Source organism: Ctenopharyngodon idella, chromosome 8 (genome assembly GCF_019924925.1).
Source record: "Ctenopharyngodon idella isolate HZGC_01 chromosome 8, HZGC01, whole genome shotgun sequence".
NCBI classification, from domain to species: Eukaryota; Metazoa; Chordata; class Actinopteri; order Cypriniformes; family Xenocyprididae; genus Ctenopharyngodon; species Ctenopharyngodon idella.
In genome coordinates, this window is record NC_067227.1 from 27,031,162 (window position 1) to 27,052,050 (window position 20,889).

The 20,889-nt window shown below is 35.0% G+C and overlaps 1 protein-coding gene across 8 annotated transcripts in view; it reads left to right on the forward strand.

The window, feature by feature from the left end:
• Nucleotides 1-20,889, forward strand: part of LOC127517634 (N-acetyllactosaminide beta-1,3-N-acetylglucosaminyltransferase 3-like) — a 133,653-nt gene that overhangs the window by 35,477 nt on the left and 77,287 nt on the right. The window contains exon 12 of one of the 8 annotated variants that reach the window (XM_051903558.1): nt 9,985-13,673. The exons of 6 other annotated variants lie outside the window; for them this stretch is intronic. In XM_051903558.1, coding sequence (XP_051759518.1) covers nt 9,985-10,070 — 86 coding nt within the window. In that variant the 3' untranslated portion in view covers nt 10,071-13,673. Of the gene's footprint in view, nt 1-9,984; nt 13,674-19,113; nt 19,229-20,889 lie in introns of those variants that run through there. One more of the 8 variants, XM_051903560.1, reaches the window with a different exon arrangement.

Genomic DNA, 20,889 nt, shown 5'->3' on the forward strand with positions numbered 1-20,889 from the left:
CTTCTACTTAAAGTACAGTTAAAGGTATATTTCAAGTAAAAATGAATACCTAAATATCGAACATAGCAATATACCTAAAGTGCAAAAATAATATATAAATAGTAAATTATAAGTATGATGTTAAGTTCACTTAAAGAAAACTTACAAGTATAAAACTACTAAACTAGTAGTTTACTGAGTATACTTCAAAGTATACTTTCAGAAACTATAAATGTGCTACAAGTATTTAACTAGTAAACTATCAGTATACCTGTTTGTTCACTTGTAGTATGGTTGCAAACAAATTAAAAATGTTGTAAACTAGTTGTGTACTCAGTTTACTACTGTTACACTTATACTTTTATATACTAAAAAGTGGGCCAATTTAGTCACAAGTATATTAAAATAGTACAATTACAAGTATACTAGTACATTGATATTAGTATATTTAAAAAATATATACTTAAACTTTACTTAAGTATACTTAAAAGTTAGTTCACCCAAAAATGAAAATTTGATGTTTATCTGCTTACCCCCAGGGCATCCAAGATGTAGGTGACTTTGTTTCTTCAGTAGAACACAAATGATGATTTTTCAACGGAAGTGATGTCTCGCACTCATTGAAGTATATGCGAGAAACCGAACAGTATTTATATCATTTTTCACCTCTAAAACACCACTATGTCCAGCTGCCTTGCGCATCCGGTTGGTGAGGTCTGAAAACGCGTTCTGATGATGGAAGTGATGTCTTGCGCTTATACTTCAATGAGTGCGAGACATCACTTCCGTTGAAAAATCATCATTTGTGTTCTACTGAAGAAACAAAGTCACCTACATCTTGGATGCCCTGGGGGTAAGCAGATAAACATCAAATTTTCATTTTTGGGTGAACTATCCCTTTAACATGAACCTGAAGTATACTTATTTTTGTAAGAGATGCTATTTATTGCAAGACTCGTGAAGTAGGCTATTTGCACTTAGTTGCACAGTTGTAGCCAATAGCAGGTATTGTTTAAGAGTAGGCTATAAATGTGTACTTTTAGCAAATTAACATAGTGCGCCAATTGTTCAAATGCATTTCTTTCATTAGGGAAGTTCTCAACTTGGGATTCGCAAATTAATTGTTCTTTTAAATCAGATCTTTTCAATTTATAGGTTTGTTCACAAATTGGGCTTATTCGGTTCTCGGGTTCAACTTACTAGCATTTTGGTCTGTTTCAGAAGATATAAAACAAGTCATAAGGACTTTTATGTGACAATTATGGTGCTTTTGCTTTTTTTATGCTGAAGCTTGAAAGCCTCATTCATTGTAATTGCTGGGAAAGTGTAATCTGAACAAATCACAACTCTTTATTACTGTAGTCTCTTGAACAAGTTTGTAACGTATTAACTCAGTTACACATGATTATGGGGAAAATATAACTAATTTCAGGTGATGCAAGTCGCTTGACTCTCAGACAAATTCTGAGTGCATGCATGAAGTGTTGCCTGGCGTCCGTCCATGATGCATGCTCTGAGTGCCCTCTGTGATGCTAGGCGTATGACTAGCTGACATCATTTGGTGTGGCTTCCTGAAGTGAACCTGTCCAGTCTTTAAAGAGCGATTACCATATATATACTATATATAGTGTCTTTGTGTGTGTGTGTGTGTATAAAGAGCCATGACCATATATAGTGTCTTTGTGTGTGTGTGTGTGTATGTATATATATATATATATAGTTTTTCATAGATGTCTCTAATGCTCACCAAGTCTGCATTTATTTGATCAAAATACAGTAAAAACAGTAATATTGTGAAATATTAAAATTTAAAGGGGTCATATAATGGTACATGCACTTTTACAAGTTGATTGTACTGAAATGTGTGTTGGCAGTGCCTGTACACAACCATCCTATAATGATAAAAATCCATCCAGTGTTTTTTTTTAATCTCCTTATATGTTTTCCCCGTCTCAAATCAAGCCGTCTGACCGTGTGACGTCACACGGTCGGACGCCCCTCCCACGATTGTTAATTGACAGCAGCGTTTCAACACAGACCCGCCCTGAGCGAGCTGTCATCATAGTCCGCCATTGTTGATACGCTGGAGCAGAATGGCGTCTAAGCGATTGTGGTGTAATAACGAACGCAGCAGTCATTTTGATGTTCCTAAATCCGAACCGCTGGAGACGCAGAGGCTGAGTTTTGTTTTAGAAGGGAATATTCCCCCCGATCAACGTCAATGCTTTCATGTTTGCGCGAATCATTTCTCACCAGACTGCTTTATAAACGAGGGTCAGTATAAAGCAGGTTTTGCTAAGAAGCTGCTCCTGAAAAAAGTACCAACTATTCGTGTTCCTGCTGCACCTCCAGAAGAAGTGAGTGTAACGTTTTATTAACCTTTATATTAATCTTTGCAAATCGCTTGCACGCTTCACGATGAATGCGGCTAAAGTTTACACTCAGGGTACATTACGGCATGCTTTCTATGTACGACGTTCTCAATATAATTCATAATCCCACGTTTATAATGAACAACGCGTTATTGTTATTGTGTTATTACAAACTGTGTACGCAGGTGGTAAAGTTAACGTGGTAACACTACACTAAGCTTACTTTTGTAGATGGTTTATAACGGTGTCTGTTACTGATTAAGAAGTACTGTCAAAAAAAAAATCGTGTTGTAACAGTTGTTACTGCATGAAGATGAATGGTAACACAATACCTGAAAAATACTGTTACATCCTGCAAGACTCCCGCTGCCATTCTTTCTCCAAAATATACCCTCAGCTGTTGTCAAGGCAATACTCCACGTGTGTTGTGTCAAAACGCCCCACAGGGGCGGGGTGAGCAAAGCTCATTATCATTTAAAGACACATGCACTGAAATGGCTTGCTGCTGTTTTTGACCAGGTAAAATGAGTGTTTTCTTACAATACTAATGAGAATTTTTAATTTAAGTATAAACTTTTCATTTAGACCCTAAAGAATCATATTAACTTGTACAAAAATGGCATTATATGACCCCTTTAAAAGAACTGTTTTGTTTGTTTTTTTTATTCGAATATATTTTATGATGTAATTTATTCCTGTGATGGCAAAGCTGAATCTAGATTTCTATTGGCTGCTGATTTGCCATCACAGGAATAAATTACATTTTAAAATATATTTAAATAGAAAACAGTTATTTAAAGTTTTAGTAATATTTCACAATATTGAGGGTTTACTGTATTTTTGATCAAATAAATGCAGCCTTAGTGCACTGTAAACCCAATTAAGTTGGCAAAACTCAAAAAATTTGAGGCGATCAGTTTTCAAATGTTTAAAGGGATAGTTCACCCAAAAATGACAATTCTGTCATCATTTACTCACCCTCAAGTTGTTCCACATCTGTATACATTTCTTTGTTCTGCTCAACACAAAAGAAGATATTTTGAAGAAAGTTTGTAACCAGGCCGCATTGGGGCACCATTGACTTCCATAGTAGGAAAAAAAAAATAATAATACTATGGAAGTCAATGGTGTTCCAAAACTGTTCAGTTTCCCACAATCTTCAAAATATCTTCTTTTGTGTTCAACAGAACAAAGAAATTTACACAGGTTTGGAACAACCTAAGGGTGAGTAAATGATGACAGAATTTTCATTTTTGGGTGAACTATCCCTTTAAGTTAAGAAATTCAAAGTTTAAGTAAGCAGAACTGGCAGATTTTTATTTTGTACTCATACATTTTAATTGTTCTTAACTTGAAATGTTTGAGTACACTAATTCATACATTTAACTTCAATGTCAACATTTTTATTAGTGTAAACATAGCTAGCTATAACAAGCTAATTCAGAAAATGCTAACTTATTAATTTACCAACATGTTAACAATAGCATGGTATAGCACTTGCTGAATGAGTGCAGCAATATAAAGCATTTAACATGCTTGCTCTCAAACAAAGCCGCATGCCCCAAAAACCCACATTAAAAGAAACTCTACTAAATTAGCATAACAAAACATCAATCACTACTAAATCTCCCACTTAACATTAATCTTGAACAAAAAAACATTATATAGCATTTACTCTCCCTTTCGAGTGCTATGGGCAAAGCATGCTGGGAAATAGAAATCCCAGCCTAGTTTCAGTTAAACTTAAGTTCGTCTAAATTAAAAAAAAATAAGTTCATAAAACTCAAAACAATGAAACACTTCAGTTTACTTAAAATATATCAGTTCTGTGAACTTGAAAGAAAAAGAAAGTGCTAAATACTCATAAAAGTTAATTTGACTGAACTAATTTGTTTAATTTAAGTTTGTCCTACTCAAACCAATTCATTATTTTGAGCATTAGGGTTTACAGTGTGAGCATAAGAGACTTCAAATCCACACAAACCTGCAATACCCAAGGTATTATTTACTGAAAACAGATAAAAATGTTCAAAGATATATATGTCTCTCTCTCTGGCTTTAGAAACATTTGCTGATAACTTCACACCTTGTGTGATAAAAAAAAAAACATGCTGCTTGTTTTAGGGAACTGAAAGACATGAAAGTTACAAGACATGAAAAGATACTGCTTTATACATTCACTCCAGAAACATCTGATATTCGTTTGATATGTGCTGACAGGTCATTTCACTTTTGATTTAGTTTTTTTTGTTTCGTGTAGTGTATTCCAGCCTTTAGACTGAAGTTCTTTGACAGCAACCAGATCTCCAGTGTTATCACCCCATGGGTTATAACGACAAAGCACTGCCAAAGTTACCCTAAACACACACACGTACACAGTTAAAACCCATCAATCTTCATTTTTTGCTCTGAATTTCTGATTGAAAATTGATAGTTGTAATCATAATGTTTAGTTACAAAAGCAAGCTGTAATGTATAAAATAGCAAAGTATATCAGCCAGACAGTTGCATAAACATGGCAGTTAAGATTGTGTCTTAAGAACTAGTCTAACCAAGGGGTAATCAGTCTTACTTTTTTGGATTCAAATTAGACCAATCTACCTTTTTATGTTGACTTTAAAAAGCTATGACCAGTCTTAACTAAATTACTAACTTGTATGACTAGTCTAATCAGTTTATGAAACCAGACACATATTTTAAATCAAGTATCAACTGAAAGTACCCAGCTGCAACAGTCCTTTACATACATTAAAAACACTTAGTTTATTATCACTAAGGGTTGTCTTAACTCAGGCTTTGCTGCAACAGGCTGCTGTGTTATTAAATGTACAACAGCGCCCTCTATCGGTGGAATGTTTCTGTATGCTTTTTCCATTGTACCTTCCCCAGAACAGAGATGAATCGCAGGTATCTCTCCTCAAAAACATTGTTTTGTTGCTTTTTGAACATGTTCGGTCTTCTCCAGAAGCCATCGCTCCTGGGGAGAGTGCCGGTCACATGAAGGATCTCGTAATCTACAGACAGACGATTAGAACGGTCATGATGGCTGATCGTAATGTTCCTATTCGTTTTAGGACAAATCTAAAGAACGCCAGCTCAGTATTGGCCGACGCTGTACACGTGAGCATCATGATGCATGCATGCCGGACAATAATGAGAAAAAAGTTTTTTTTTCTGTAATTTTATTTTATTCATGTGTGCTTTGGTGTGCATAAATGTATGAATTATGTGGACCCCTTATATAATTGTGTTATTTGGTGTCCTTTTTTTTTTTTTTTTGGAAAAACATAAATTTACCTTGAAAAAGGCTTTTGTGAGAATCACCCTTCAATCTGATGGTTTACTTTGCTGGATATAGTAAATGATGACAAAATAAACGTGTTAAACAAGATAAATGTGCGCGATTAATCACGATTATTATCAAGATATTAATAAATTACAAAACTTTTATGGGAGAAAACTGAACTGAATTTAAATGCCTGTTGTGTTTCCTATCATAAGGTGTAGAAAACCCTACAAAAAATAAATAAATAAATAATCCAAGCATCACAACAGTTGCAACAAACCTTTTAAGTAAAAAAAAACCCTTAGCAATAGTTAGTATATAACTTTAACTAATGGCTTTCATAACTTAAGCAGTTGGTTGCAACTGGGCATAAGCATAAGATTTGTGCAAGATTATTATAACAAGAACATAAGTAATAGATTTTTCTCTGAAGATGTTTGCATTATATAAATGCAATAAAATATGTATTAAATTTTTAAATGACATTTCAGATTTTCAAACATTTTTTAGGTTCCCACATTAACAAATGTTTTTGTTTTTTTAATTAATTAGGAAAGCATAACAATAGCATAAAATACATCTAAGCTTGTGCTTATCATTTATTATTTAATTTATTATTTTTGTCCAAATCAAAATTATGAACTGACTGTTTTTTCTTTATTTTTATATTATTGCCATGTTAAATGTTGTTTGGTAACTGACAATACAGCAAATTGCCAAAAGTGCAAAAAATGTCCCAGATTACCCTAATTCACCTGCTTGCACAGTTTTACCAAATGTAGCCCAGTCAGATGCTATTAATGATACTCAAACTGTCCTTCAACACTTTCTTTCAGAACTAAAGAACAGTTTTTACTTTTGCAAAGCACAGCATAGAGCAGTTTGTGTGTAATAACGGCAGACGTGTGCCTCTGAATCAGCGCTGTGATGGTGTGGACCACTGTGGCGATGGCAGCGATGAGATCTCCTGTTTGAGTTGCACTAGTGGCTCCTTCCACTGTGTGGCAGCAGCGCGCTGTGTTTCTGCCTGCAGCATTTGTGATGGAAAGCCTGACTGCTCAGATGGAGCAGATGAACAGTTAGACACATGCACATTGCTATCTAAAGCACAGACGTGCGCTAGGTCAGAGTTCAGATGTGCTAATGGACACTGTGTGCCCAATTCATGGAGGTGTGACCACTCCTTTGACTGTGAAGATCACAGCGATGAGGAGAACTGTGGTAAGTTGCATTTTGTTTTTATATATATATATATATATATATATACATACAGTATATATGTGTATATATATATGTGTGTGTGTGTGTGTACATATATATATATATATATATATATATATATATATGCAGCTTATTATTATTATTATTATATTAATACAAATTATTAATCCACTACTGTTCAGTGACGTTGCTGCCTATGTGTGGATCAGATACCCTCGGATTTCATCAAAAATATCTTAATTTGTGTTCTGAAGATGAACGAAGGTTATACGGGTGTGGAACAACAGGGTGAGTAATTAATGACAGAAATTTCATTTTTGGGTGAACTAACCCTTTAAGGGGCGGACACACTGCACTTTTAGTTCCATTGACTTCTATTCATATGTAAAGTTTCGCTTTTCGCTGCGTTCCAAAGTTCAAGTTTGGTGAACTCTGACCTGCGAATTCGCATTATGTGAAGACTTGAAAGAAAGATCGATATGTCATGGTATGACCCCTTGGCTGAATTAAAAGAAAAATATTTTTTGCAGTCAAGTAGATTGTCAGTTTTTACATTTGAATGTATTACTATTTGACATGAACTAATAATGATCTGTACTTATACAGCATTTATTAATCTTTGTTAAAGGGTACATAACACACACAGTTTCTGTCAATCTCATGTTAATCTTGAGAACCTATAGAGTAGTATAGCATCCTTCATATCTCCGAAGAGTCTTCAGTTTTATCATATTTATAAAAGACAGATACGCGGTACCGAGTCTTTCTTTCCGAAAACAGCCGAGATCCTGGAGGCATGCCATGAGCGAAGCTAAAGAGTCACGAACGTGCAGCTTTTGTGTAGCGATCGTCTGCAAGCTATCAATGTTCAGCTAAACAAATGTATTTAAACACACACAATACACCATCGCATTATCCCTGGATAACTTTTGATTCACTATACGTTCATGTTGTTTACATTATATACACTTACTTTCCAACTGCCAACAAAACAGACATTTGATGCAGTTTTACTCATGACCGGGATCATTTATCGTTGTGACCGCTCCATCTTTCAGTTTCAAGCGATCTGTAAATCCAGCGTCGAACTGGGCCGCTAAAACCATAAGTGCCGATCCTGAGGGCTCGAGCACCCACGGAAAAACACAAGATAGTCTCCATTCATTTTAACCAATAAAAAATTGATTGCAACTTTCAGACACGACTTTATCCTTATTTTGACAGTTAATTTAAGGCGGTTTCTATGATTATTTTATTGGCAAATGTCGAGAGCGCATCAATGTAATGCGTGAGCACAAATCTCTCAGCTCCATTGTTCACTTAACGCTGGGTTCTTTGAGAAGCAATATTATCGTTCCCTCTTAACCATAAACACACTTCTTTGGTGGCAAATCTTTCTTGAGCAAGACCTGTGCAGCGCTGCCGACCACTTCCATAAAAAGAAACAAAGCACATTGATGGGTGTGCTCTTGCTCTCTCGCTCTGGTTGATGTGTGCGTGCTCTTCCCGAAAAAGTGCCTATACAATGAATCCCGCCCTTTATTACGTAATACAGGGCCATGCTCAAAAAAACTTTCCAAAACTTGTAGGAACTCTGAAGGAGTGTATTTGGCATAGAAATACAGCACAACTGTTTCCAACATTGATAATAAATCAGCATATTAGAATGATTTCTGAAGGATCATGTGACACTGAAGACTGGAGTAATGATGCTTAAAATTCAGCTTTGATCACAGAAATAAATTATATTTTGAAGTATATTAAAATAGAAAACCATTATTTTAAACTGTAATAATATTTCACAGTATTACCGTTTTTTTCTGTATTTTTTATCAAATTAATGCAGGCTTGATGTTATTTATTTTTTTTACATTGCCCCTTTTTTACATTTGAGCCCCTGCCTCTGAGGAACTCTCTGCATGTCCCTGGACTGTGTACATTTGTTGTTAGATAAGCACCTGCCATGTCAATCACGATGTTCTGGAAACATTTTGTGTTGTAGTTGCCACACGTGGCCTTTTATTGCCATGCCCTAAGAGTCTGTTGGCTTGAAACATTATGTTTCGTTGGTGCTGTGAATCTTCACATGAGTTTTTAAAGCTACTTTCTGAAATGCTGCATTTAATGTGGCTTCAGGTTAACACTTTTGCAACTTCTGCTTGCTTGGTTTTTTTTGCAACCATGTCGTGTTCATTTAGTTTTGCACAAGCCTTGTTATGCTTTAGACTACTGGTTCTGACCTGTTTTTGCTTCAAGACCCAGATTTAAAAAATTGACTTGTAATACTGAATGTATTAATATTACACTGAAATGCATGGATCTGATAAAATACTAAATGGTTAACATGACAAGGAAACTAGATCATCTTGCTTACTAATTGTTTCTAAGTGGCTTCATGTTCTTGGCAAGGAAGGGTGTAGACATAGCTTGTTTGTTTGTCAAGTCAGTTTTATTTATATAGTGCTTCTCACAGTACACATTTTTTTCAAATGAGCTTTACAGACATCCGTGATGATAATGTTTATAATACCTAAATGCCTTTGTCACACAACAGAAGGATGCAGACAGGTAAGTTGTATAAAACACAGAGTTTATTGAACAAAGGCACAGAAACTGGACAGGAATGCAGAATGCTGAATATGGAACAATATGCAGACAGAATGTAGACTTAGCTTGAAGTAATATTAATGTCTCTTTTGCAGGTGAATGATCAGAAGCAGATGATATTTGTGTCTCCATGACAGCCTTATTGACCACATTTAGCAGTTCAGATTTTGCAGCCAGGTGGCAAATTCATTGGTGGCTTTCATTCATTTGTAACTTCATTTGAGTTTGATTGAACTTCATTTGATTCATTTGAGTTTGATTCAGTGTCAAGAACATAAATGGGAAGCATTTCTTCCTCTTAGTTTTCTTCCCTTGCTTTTAGTTTTAATTTGCATTTTCAGACAAAGATCCACTGCAGTCGGAAACAAGAAGTCTACTTCCTGATTCACCATTTCCATGGATTCTGTCTTTGAGCGGTTGGTGTAACTTCTCTTTTGCAACCATAATGCATTCATGATTTTGAGAAATATCTGGACTGATGTTTCCTTGATCACTTTGATTTGTTCTTGGTCTGTTTAGTCATCATCAGTTTGCTGTTGGTGGGGGTGGTGCTATGGCGGCAGCCATCTGTGCTCCTCGTTCTCTTTCTCTTCTTGGAGATGTGACTCTTAAAGAATCCCAGGATCCTTTTCTGTTATCCAAGCTACCTGAGCATAAGCACACTCAGCCTTCGAACTCAAAAAACGAAAAACAATTGCGCAGTCATTCATTCAAAACAGAATGGCCATGAATGAAAACAATTATTAACTAAAGGGTTAGTTCACTCATTAATTACTCACACTCATGCCGTTCCAAACCCGTAAGACCTTCGTTCATCTTTGGAACACAAATTAAACGGGACATCGGATGCCAATTTTCCACAAGTTAGTATGATTCTTTTGGGTCTTCATGAAAAGTCTATAACATACTTTGATTAAAATTTCTTAATGGTTGTGTAAAAAAACACCCCTTTTACCTTGTCAAAAACAGCTCTGTTCACAGTGAACCGTTTTGGTGCATGTCCCTTTAAATGATAATGAGCTACTGTTCACCCCACCCCTATCTTCCGTGGGCGGGCTGTAAACACTATTTGGCAGGTATTGCATTGAACTGACCATTCTTATTTATGCAGTTATAAATGCTCAAAAACGATTAAAATACATTTGAAAATTACTTGTTAGACATTAACTAACACCTCATTATAGTGTTACCATGTTATCTTTACATAAAATGTAAAGTTTGTAATAAGACAATCATCTTAATGCATTGTTCATTATAAACGTGCAGTTATGAATTACAGTGAGAAGGTTCTAAATAGAAATGACGACATATATGTTTGTTCGACTGTATTATTTTGATATTTTCAATGTCACGTTTGCAGTGCTTTGTTGTGTGTGCGTGAGGCGCCGGCGCGATCAAACAGCAGTCTTTGCAAGGGACTTGCCTCATCGTCATGGCAACAGTTCGTGTCCAGGTCAGATTACGTCAGAATTTGTTGTCGTTTGTGGGAAAATCAGACATTACCCCAAAGTCTCTTTAAGACAAGTCATTTCACTCGGCGGCCATCTTTGAAACGCCTCTTGGGCATCCTGGGCATCATGCTGCTCCTGTCTCTTTGAATGGGGAAACATCAAATTCTCCAAAACTGTTCGCCAACCTTACGATTAAATTTCATATTTGAAATCACCAATGAAATCTAACAACAACCGGCTCATAAATTTAGTTTCTAAACGCTCGAATCATGACAAAAAAAATGCATTTTTCAGGCTGGATCAAGCTAATGCGCATGCGCAGACCTAAATGCGCGTCTCTTGTGCCTCATTTCGGAGGCGCGCTTCTGACTGTTTCTATAGAAACCGGTGCTTCTAACGGCCGCTGCAGTGACGCGATGACTTTACAAGTCGGCAATTGGCTCTTATTTTGAAGGCGGGACTTATTCCGCCATATTGCGCGTTACACTTTCTCCCATTCAAAACAATACAATTGACATGTCTTGTGTTATTCTATAGTCTTTGATTCCCCGACCCAACGAACGCCGATTAAACATGTTCAGTCACGTGAAAACAAACTCCGACCAGCGGCAACAGACGCCGACAGGGGTATCACACACGTTTCACACTAGCAGTGTCCTGATCCAACAAACTCCAACAGACGCGTTTGTTGGCGTTTATCTGTGCGGTGTGAACTGGCCTTTACCTTCAGCCGCATTCGTTGTGGAACTCGCTAACTAGCACATTATTAGGAAAGGCGATTTGCAAAGATTCAAAAAAAAAAAAAAGCTGGCATCCAATTTGTTGCATTACTGCCACCTACTGTATTAAATTCCCTTTACACTATATTCTCTTCTCCAATCCAGTTTCTTTTAAAAAACCTAATAAATATTTCCTGCCTTTTTGTTTCTCTGCACACTCTAAAATACTTTTAACACTTCCCTCTACCCGTCCTAAACTCTGTAACTGGGTCATCATTTCTTGTCTTTCTTGAATGAACCTCCCACAAGATATTAAAACATGCTCAACCGTTTCATATTTCTGACATTGTGTGCACATTCCTGTTGGGTGTTTCCCCATAATATGTAAAGTGCCATTAAGATTGCTATGCCCCATTCTTATTCTGCTTGAACTGACTTGTTCTCTCCTACTCGTACCATTATCTCTTGACACACCCACTCTGCTTTGTATTGAATATAAATGTCTCCCTTTTGTTTCATTCTACCACTGCTGCTGCCATTATTTCTTTCCACACTATGCTCTTTCCCTCTGATTTAGATAACTTAATATTGATTTCAACATTTTCCTTTTTAGTTGCCATTTTTGCCAACTTGTCTGCCCTTTTATTGCCCGCAATACCTGAATGAGCCGGAACCCACATGAATGCAATATTCTTCCCCTGCCTAACTGCTGTTGTATAAATAAATAAAATATCATAGATCAAGCCCTTATGGTTTCTAGTTGTGCCTGATTTAATGCTCGAAAGAGCAGATACAGAGTCACTACATACTAAAAACTTGTTGGCGCCACTTTCTACAATCCACTCTATTGCTTCCAAAATTTCAACTAATTCTACAGCATATACACTTAAATAATCATATGTTCTTTTGACTGTCTGTTTACAGCTCACTCAGGGCGGGTCTTTGCTAAAACGGCAGTGTCCGTCAAGAGTCGTGGGAGGGGCCTGTGCAAATTTATGTCACTTTGCCAAGAATCTGTGAACGGCTTGATCTGACAAAGTGCTTATGATTTGTGGGGATTAAAAAAAAAAAAAAAAGCACTGGGTGGATTTTTATCATTATAGGTTGGTTGTGTAGACACACTGCCAACACACATTTATGTCCAAACACCATGTAAAAGTGAATTTTGCATCCAATGTCCCCTTTAAGATATTTTTGATGAAATCCGAGAGCTTTATAACTTTAAGGTTGAACCACTGTAGACACATGGGCTATTTTAATGATGTCTTTACTACCTTTCTGGTCAGAAAGCTCTTGGATTTCATCAAAAATATCTTAATTTGTCTTCTGAAGATGAACAAAGGTCTTACAAGTTTGGAACGACATGAGGGTGAGTAATTAATGACAGAAATTAAATTTTTGGGTAAACTAACCCTTTAAATTAAAATAAATGTGTTTCAATTAAAGGGCTGGCCGATAAACAATATATCGAGGTCGCAATAATATTTACGTCGATAACAATGATAAGCTCTGGACATTTTTACTCGATATGGATTAATCTAACAGCCTATCACACAGCTAAAATAAACGCAACAACAGCCAGTCAGTGCATGTCGCTAATAAGTCATTTCTCCGTGTATCTGTTTGAATGAATGGTGCGTGGTTTCGTCTGATATACAAACTCACACACGTGACACAGCATCTGCCGTCTCAATATATGAGGACATGAACTTCATCTCCAGAGCTGGGAGTCACTTCACAGGCTTTTCACTGTTTCATTTGAGAAAAATTACCATCAAATACACACTGAAACTGAAACTAAAACTGAAAGAGCTTCATGACAAACTGACGAAATAAAAGTTTGGTTTAACTTCAAGAAATTATGACCGAAATATATCTCTACTGTATACTAAAATGTACTTCTCAAAGTAATAATAATAATACGTATAAGGAATATCATAAAACCAAGATATTTTTTTCATCCATGTTTTTAATTTATACAGTTCTGTTGTGCAGCATCTTATTTGACAAAAAATAAAAATGATTTGTTGTAAATTAATGGTTATATTTTCATTTGATTACATTTTAAAGGCTTGATTAAATTGCTAAAGTTTATATAAATTTGTATTAAATCATAAAACAAAGAATCCCAAAAATAAAATGGAAAATTCATAATTTTGTGGAAAATAAAATGGATTTCACAGGGCCCTAAATTAAAAGGTAGAAACACTGTGGAGCGTGAACAAACGAGTTTACATGTTTATTGTATATCCTTATTGTCCACCAAGGTGGAAAATTGTCTTTGGCTCACCAGCACATAAAATAGCTATACACGTAGTGTTAAAACCAACAAAAACAGAACAAAAAACAGACAAATTCACATTTCATAACAGTTTAAAAACACACTTTAAAACTCCAACAAGCAAACAAAACAAGCAAACAGGACACACGCGGTGAGCACAGGGTCAGCAGCAGAGCCGCGCCCCCCAAAGTCTAAGTTCAAGCAAGTTTCCTTTGATTCTCAAGGTCTAACAAATACGTGGAAAGCATTTCCTTCCCCATTAACGGTAAATGAATATCATATAGATATCGTAAGATATGGGAAAAAAAATGTTGTGATAATATTTTTGGTCATTTCGACCAGCCCTAATTATAATAATTTATCAGTGAATGCATTAAGGAAACAAATTATTAAATTTTGATGGCAATTGTCTCCTAATTATTAAATGATTTTGTTTCTGTGGTGTTCTTTACAACATGTTCATTTCAGATGGTAGCCGCCTATCATACACTGTTTTGCATATTGATTTTCCTGTTTACATTTTCCAATGCCATGCTCATTTGCATAAATAATATGTTGCTTGTGTGTTCAGGATGACACACAGAATGGTTCAACATAATATCACAGGCAGTGTGAGGGGAACTTGGTGACCCCAAAAAATGCTCTTAAATTTTTGCCAAATGTTTGTTTATGATCGATAATCATACAGAACCACTGTCAAACTGAATTTGAACTCAATGTAGCATGTAGAAAATACACTATCATCACTGTATCAGACTTTTTAGTCCTTTAACTTATGTGTGTAGGCGTAAAACTCCCATCTTATCATTTGTTGTTTTCTGCCTTCTGTATTACATTGGACATGGAAGCACAAAATATGATGGTGAGAGTATTCCTAGCTCCATTTCAATAATTAACTGATTAACTAATTAACTTGTTTTAAGATGTTGTTCTGTTTAGTTTATACTTCTGCAATTTGTGAAGTGAATGTCCATTCACCATTTAACTCATAGGTACAGTGCACAGCATAAATGAGTACACCCCCTCTGAACAAATACAAAAGATGTATTTTCTTTATGATCACTAATACAATTCATGGAAAGATGGCAAAACTAAAATGTATTAAACATATACATAATAAAAACTGAGAAATATATGTCATTAATAGCCATAAAATAAGTAAATTAGCCAATTTTGTTTAAATTAAGGATTGCAGAAATTAGTACACCCTAGATTTAATTCAACAAATGTATAATATTAATAAAAATAAAAGTGCAGGAAATGAGGAAAGGGTAACATGTTCTGTTTCAAGTTTGTGTATTAAATCACACAGTGGTGTGGGAATTCATGACAGCATTGATAAAGCACAACTCCCTCACACCTTCAGCACTCATACATCCCTATATAAGAGCTTTACTACCACTGAACTTTACTGTGGGAACCAGGCACGTCTCACTGTACTCCTCCTCTAGCAACACCATAACATTTTGGATGCTGTTAGATCCAAAATGATTGATTTGGTCTCATGAGACCAGAGTATTGATTCCCAGAATCTATATTTTGTAAATATGGGCTTTGGAAATGGCTAACTGACTTTATTGTGCTTTGGCTACAGTAGGTAGTTCCAGTGAGAACAACAACCATGCATGTCATTTCTGCAGGCTGCATCTTACTCTGTGAGATAAACGGAGTAAAACTCTTTTCATAGATTTTGCTGGCTATGAGACACTCGCTTGGTATTTCTCCTGCTCTTTGTCTAGCAAAAAAATCCTTCATCACTAAATGAAAGCTTAAAATGAAGGCCTGATTATTTCAGGGGCCTTGTCACAAGTCCATTGTTTTTTAATTTCTGTGTTACTTTTGCTATATTTTCACACTTAAAACAATGATTTGGTAATCCTCTTGTCAGATCCTCACTGTCCTCTTTTGTGCTAAGAAATAAGTCTCCTGACAGTTCTCTCCCAAGTGGTTCCATTGTTGTCAGCATTAAGTCTGAGAATGATTCAGTGGGCTATATAACACTTTTAATTGTCAAGAAATTACTTCTCTTTAAATGTTTTGGTTCAACATACTTACCTGTTGATCAAACATTGCTTTAAACTTAGACCAGAAAAATTTTAAAATTATAATTTTATTTCATTTTATTTAGTAACTTTTAGGAGGGTGTACTCATTTTTGCTACACAACATTTATTTTATCACCTTGATAAGAAAATCTTATTTTCGTGAATAATTTTGACATGCTCCTTTGGTAATTGATTAGAGATATAATGTTCCAGCAAGTCTGCTTAAAGAACCCTAACATGTCTTCTAAGTAATTGAGTAATTGCTGACTTTCATAAGTTTCAGAGGGGGTGTACTCATTTATGCTGTGCACTGTACAAGGGGACAATCTCTGTCTTGTCTTTGTAATGTGCGCATAGAGATAAAATCAGTTAGGAAAAGATTTTATTTTGAAATTCACTGATGCTGAAAATGCCTTAGATTAGATAGTTTATATTTATTTTGTGAGGAGAAAAAGAAATGCTATTTATTTTTTGGTTTGGATCACTTTTCCTGTTCACTTTAAAGGTTTAGTTCACCCAAAAATGAAAATTTCTGTCATTAATTACTCACCCTCATGTCGTTCCACACCTGTAAGACCTTCGTTCATCTTCAGAACACAAATTAAGATATTCTTGATAAAATCCGATGACTCAGTGAGGCCTCCATTGACAGCAAGATAATTAACACTTTCAGATGCCCAGAAAGCTACTAAAAACATATATAAAACAGTTCATGTGACTACAGTGGTTCAACCTTAATATTATAAAGCGACGAGAATACCTTCTGTGCTCCAAAAAGACAAAATAACGACTTTCAACAATACCTATGATGGGCAATTTCAAAACACTGCTTCGAAGCTTTACAAATCTTTTGTTTCGAATCAGTGATTCGGATCGTGTATCAAACTGCCAAAGTATACGTGAACTATTGAAATTTCAAAACACTTATGACATAACGAAGCCTTGTTTATTGAAATCACGTGACTTTGGCGCTCCAAACCACTGATTCGAAGCAGTGTTTTGAAATCGGCCATCACTAGATATTGTTAAAAAGTCGTTATTTTGTTTTTTTTGGCACAAAAAAAGTATTCTCATCGCTTCATAACATTAAGGTTAAACCACTGTAGTCACATGAACTGTTTTGAATATGTTTTTAGTACCTTTCTGGGCATTGAAAGTGTTAATTGTCTTGCTGGCAATGGAGGCCTCACTGAGCCGTCAAATTTTATCAAAAATATCTTAATTTGTGTTCCAAAGATGAACCAAGGTCTTGCGGGTGTAGAGCGACATGAGGGTGAGTAATAAATGACAGAATTTTCATTTTTGGGTGAACTAACCCTTTAAGTTCTAGCTCTTTCTTCTGATTATATATAGTACAGTCTTGAGTTTGAAAAAGGCATCGTGAATGCTTTTAATGACCCATGCTATTGTGATATTTTGAGTTTGGTGAAATATTAAATTATATGGGTTGGAAATTGTACTTTTGCTATATTTTTAACCTATTATTTTCTTTGTGTGTGTATTTAGTGAATTTTTTATTTTATTTTTTTAAAGGATATGGTGGCAATCTCAGCTCTGTATGGAGAAAGCAGTCAACCTGGATCATATGCATCTCTTCACTCTTGGGTCTCTTCGTAAATCATTATTAAAAGAATAAAGTTGATGTCATTGAGGGCAAATTCCAAAAGGTAAATCTTGCAGAAATACAGGGTGACTTTAGGAAGATATGCTGCTGAATCCCTTCACAGACCCTTTAAAATGGTCATTAAGCCTTTCATGATCATGTGATCCTGGGTGTCTAGCTGTTACTTAATTTATTTAAACAAAATGGAGAAATATGTTACGTTTTCAGGTTTGTTTTTACCTAATGTTGCATAAAGAGACCGTACAGAAATAAGTTTCAATTAAAGAGGTAATATTTGCCAGATTTGTTGTCATTTACATTTAGTCATTTAGCAGATGCTTTTCTCCAAAGCGACTTACAAATGAGAATAGTAGAAGCAATCAAATCAACATGAGTACAACAGTATGTAAGTGCCGTGTCAAGTCACAGTTTCATCAGCAAAGTGCTCGTAGCAAGGTGTTTTTTTCAATACAAATAGATGGAGGAATAGAATATCAAACAGTCACATGTGAGACAGTAATGTCATGCATCGGTTGTTGATTGGATTTTTCAAGATGTGGGAGTTGCACTCAGAAATGGAGGAAGATGAATGAAAGTTTTCAGGGGTGGGGTTTAAGTAGGCTAAATAATTGGAGAAATCTAGCATATGTTCAGAGAGAAGTCATTTTCACACTTCATATATCCTATAGCCACTATAAAATGAATATGTGATGCAACCATGTTAAAGATTAGCAGACAGGCAGGCAGTTCTTTACGTGATGATACTTTTTACAGTTTATTACTTTCTCACACAAAGGCAGCTTATTAGGTGTACTGAAGCATCTCCTCTTTGATCTTCAATTTAAACGGCTTCTGTCTCACTTTCAGGGGCCTTTAAGGGAGGGGTCTTATCGCACATCCTATTTCAGATCCTTGTTCATCTAAAAACAAACTTTATTTGCATTCACTTTAGATGGAACAGATTTTAGTTCCCCATGTTCCTGAGTCAACAGGATTGTTGTCCCAGGAATGTTATTTACTCAGCAAAATCACTTTATTGCAGTTTGTTTTACTGTCCTTGAGCAAATACGTGAATATTTTATAATACTAATGTCAAAGTATTTTATTTTACACGTTTTGCACAAAACAATCATGTTTTATAAGAAATACGTTTTTTTAATGGTTTGAGTATCTCCTGGCCTTTTCATCCTACAGAAGACCATAAGCAATTGACCTTAGTTTAATTGAATGGAGACTTGAAACTGATTTTGTGTGTGTGTTTCTTGGAACATGTTAAAATTTATATAGCCTATTTTGTAAAAAAATACATTAAAATTTAACTACAAACCTTGAGTTTTATGGTATGATTCTAGCATGTATTGTGTGTTAAGTTGAATGAAATTGTTTTGCAATTACATTTTAATATATAGGCTCTATATATATATATAAGCTGGCTACCTTGATAGCATTGTTCCTCATGCTGTCTATAGGCAGCATACCGGGTTTTGAGAGACTGCCTCTCTGGCTATGTTTATCCTTTCAGGCTCATGTAGATTTCCTCATTAAGAGGAGAGAGAGAGTTTGAGCAGTGAATACAGGGTGGGGTTGTTAAAGCGCATTTTGACATGAACAAAACCTCAAATAGATTTACTTTTGTTGATGTTATCCGAAGAAGCTAACGGTCAGGTAAGATAAATATGTTTTCTATCTGGTTCGTTTAGATCACTAAACAATTTACTCTGTTTCTGTATTTGTGTTTTTTTTTTTTTTTTTTTTTTTTTTTTTCCCTCAAATGTAGGTTTTAGGAATTAATTTTAATTTTAAATGCATTTAAATAATTTTGAATAATATAATGAGAGAAACTATTAAAACTACGGATGCCATGACAGTCGCTGAAATAGAACAACATTTGTTCTTCCTCCTTTGCAATTTCTGCAATCTATCGCTTCTCAAACTAGCCTACTTTACATTAATGTGTTGTAACGTTACAGTTAAATATTAGCTCCAACATGAATTCTAGACTAGAAGAAAGCTGTCTCCTAAAGGCTAATCATTATTTTTATTGAATAGTTTCCTTACGAAAAAGAAGTTTATTCAAGTGTGCTATTAGTATACTTCTTTTAAACTAAAAATAAGAAAGTATACTTTCAGTCTACTTTTTATATACTTCTCAGAAATATACTTTATGTAATTCTGAGATATTTAAAATTGCACTTAAGTATACTAATACTGACTAATACTGACAGAAAAGTTTAAGTATATTTGGCCTATACTTGGACTCAGTCTTTTGATCGAGATATACTCACAAGTATAATTTAGTATTCTAAGTATTCTTGGCTTGTAGTTCTGTTTAATCTTTTGATTTAGTAGCCTAATAATTAGGCTACTTTTTTCCACATAGTTTTACATACTGTCTTTTAAACGTACATTGTTTGAAAATATTGAATTATAAAGAAAACAGATATATTCCTAATTCTGAGTATCTGAATTGCTAGTCCGCTGGCAGTGTACACAGGAATTTACTTCAAATCTACTTTACTCTTTCTTCGCCATTGACTGAATTTTCAGGCTATACGGTAGGGGCGCTGTTACGCATCTTCTGAAAGATTACAGAATCTCCGGATCAAAAGAGTATGAGGTCTCTGTGGAACAAAAGTGGGCATTTCTGTATTTGTTGGTGTTTTCAAACTGGTGGGTGTTTATATATATCATGCAATGAAAATGTATTAAAATACCTAAATAGGAACATAGTAGTATACTTAAAGTGCAAAAATAATATGTAAAAAGCAAACTATAAGTGATGTTATGTTCACTTGAAGAAAATTAACAAATATACTTGCACTAAACTAGTAGTTTACTGAGAGTATATTTCAAAGTGTACTTTCATATACTAAAAATGTACTACTAGTATTAAAATAGTAAACAACTAGTATACTTATAAGTTCACTTGTACAGATGCAGTACAAATGAGAAACGTAGCTGTGAACTAGTTGTGTATACTTAAAGTTTACTACTGGTACACTTATAGTACACTTAAATTTAAACCTCAATTGGGCCAATTTAGTCCCAAGCGGTATTAAAATAGTACATTTACAAGTTTACTACTAGTACATTGATGCTAGTATACTTAATAAAGTACACTTGATTAAATATACTTGAACATTACTTAAGTATACTTGATAAAATGAACTTAAAGTATAGTTCTTTTTCGTAAGGGTTAGCCGGGAGATGGGAGTTTCTTTAAAACAAAAATGCATTACAGTGCAAATGAGTAAGTACTAGGCTAATTCAAATAGGCCTACCTCAAAGTTAGTGGCGTTATTTAGCCCAGTGGTTCTCAAACTGGG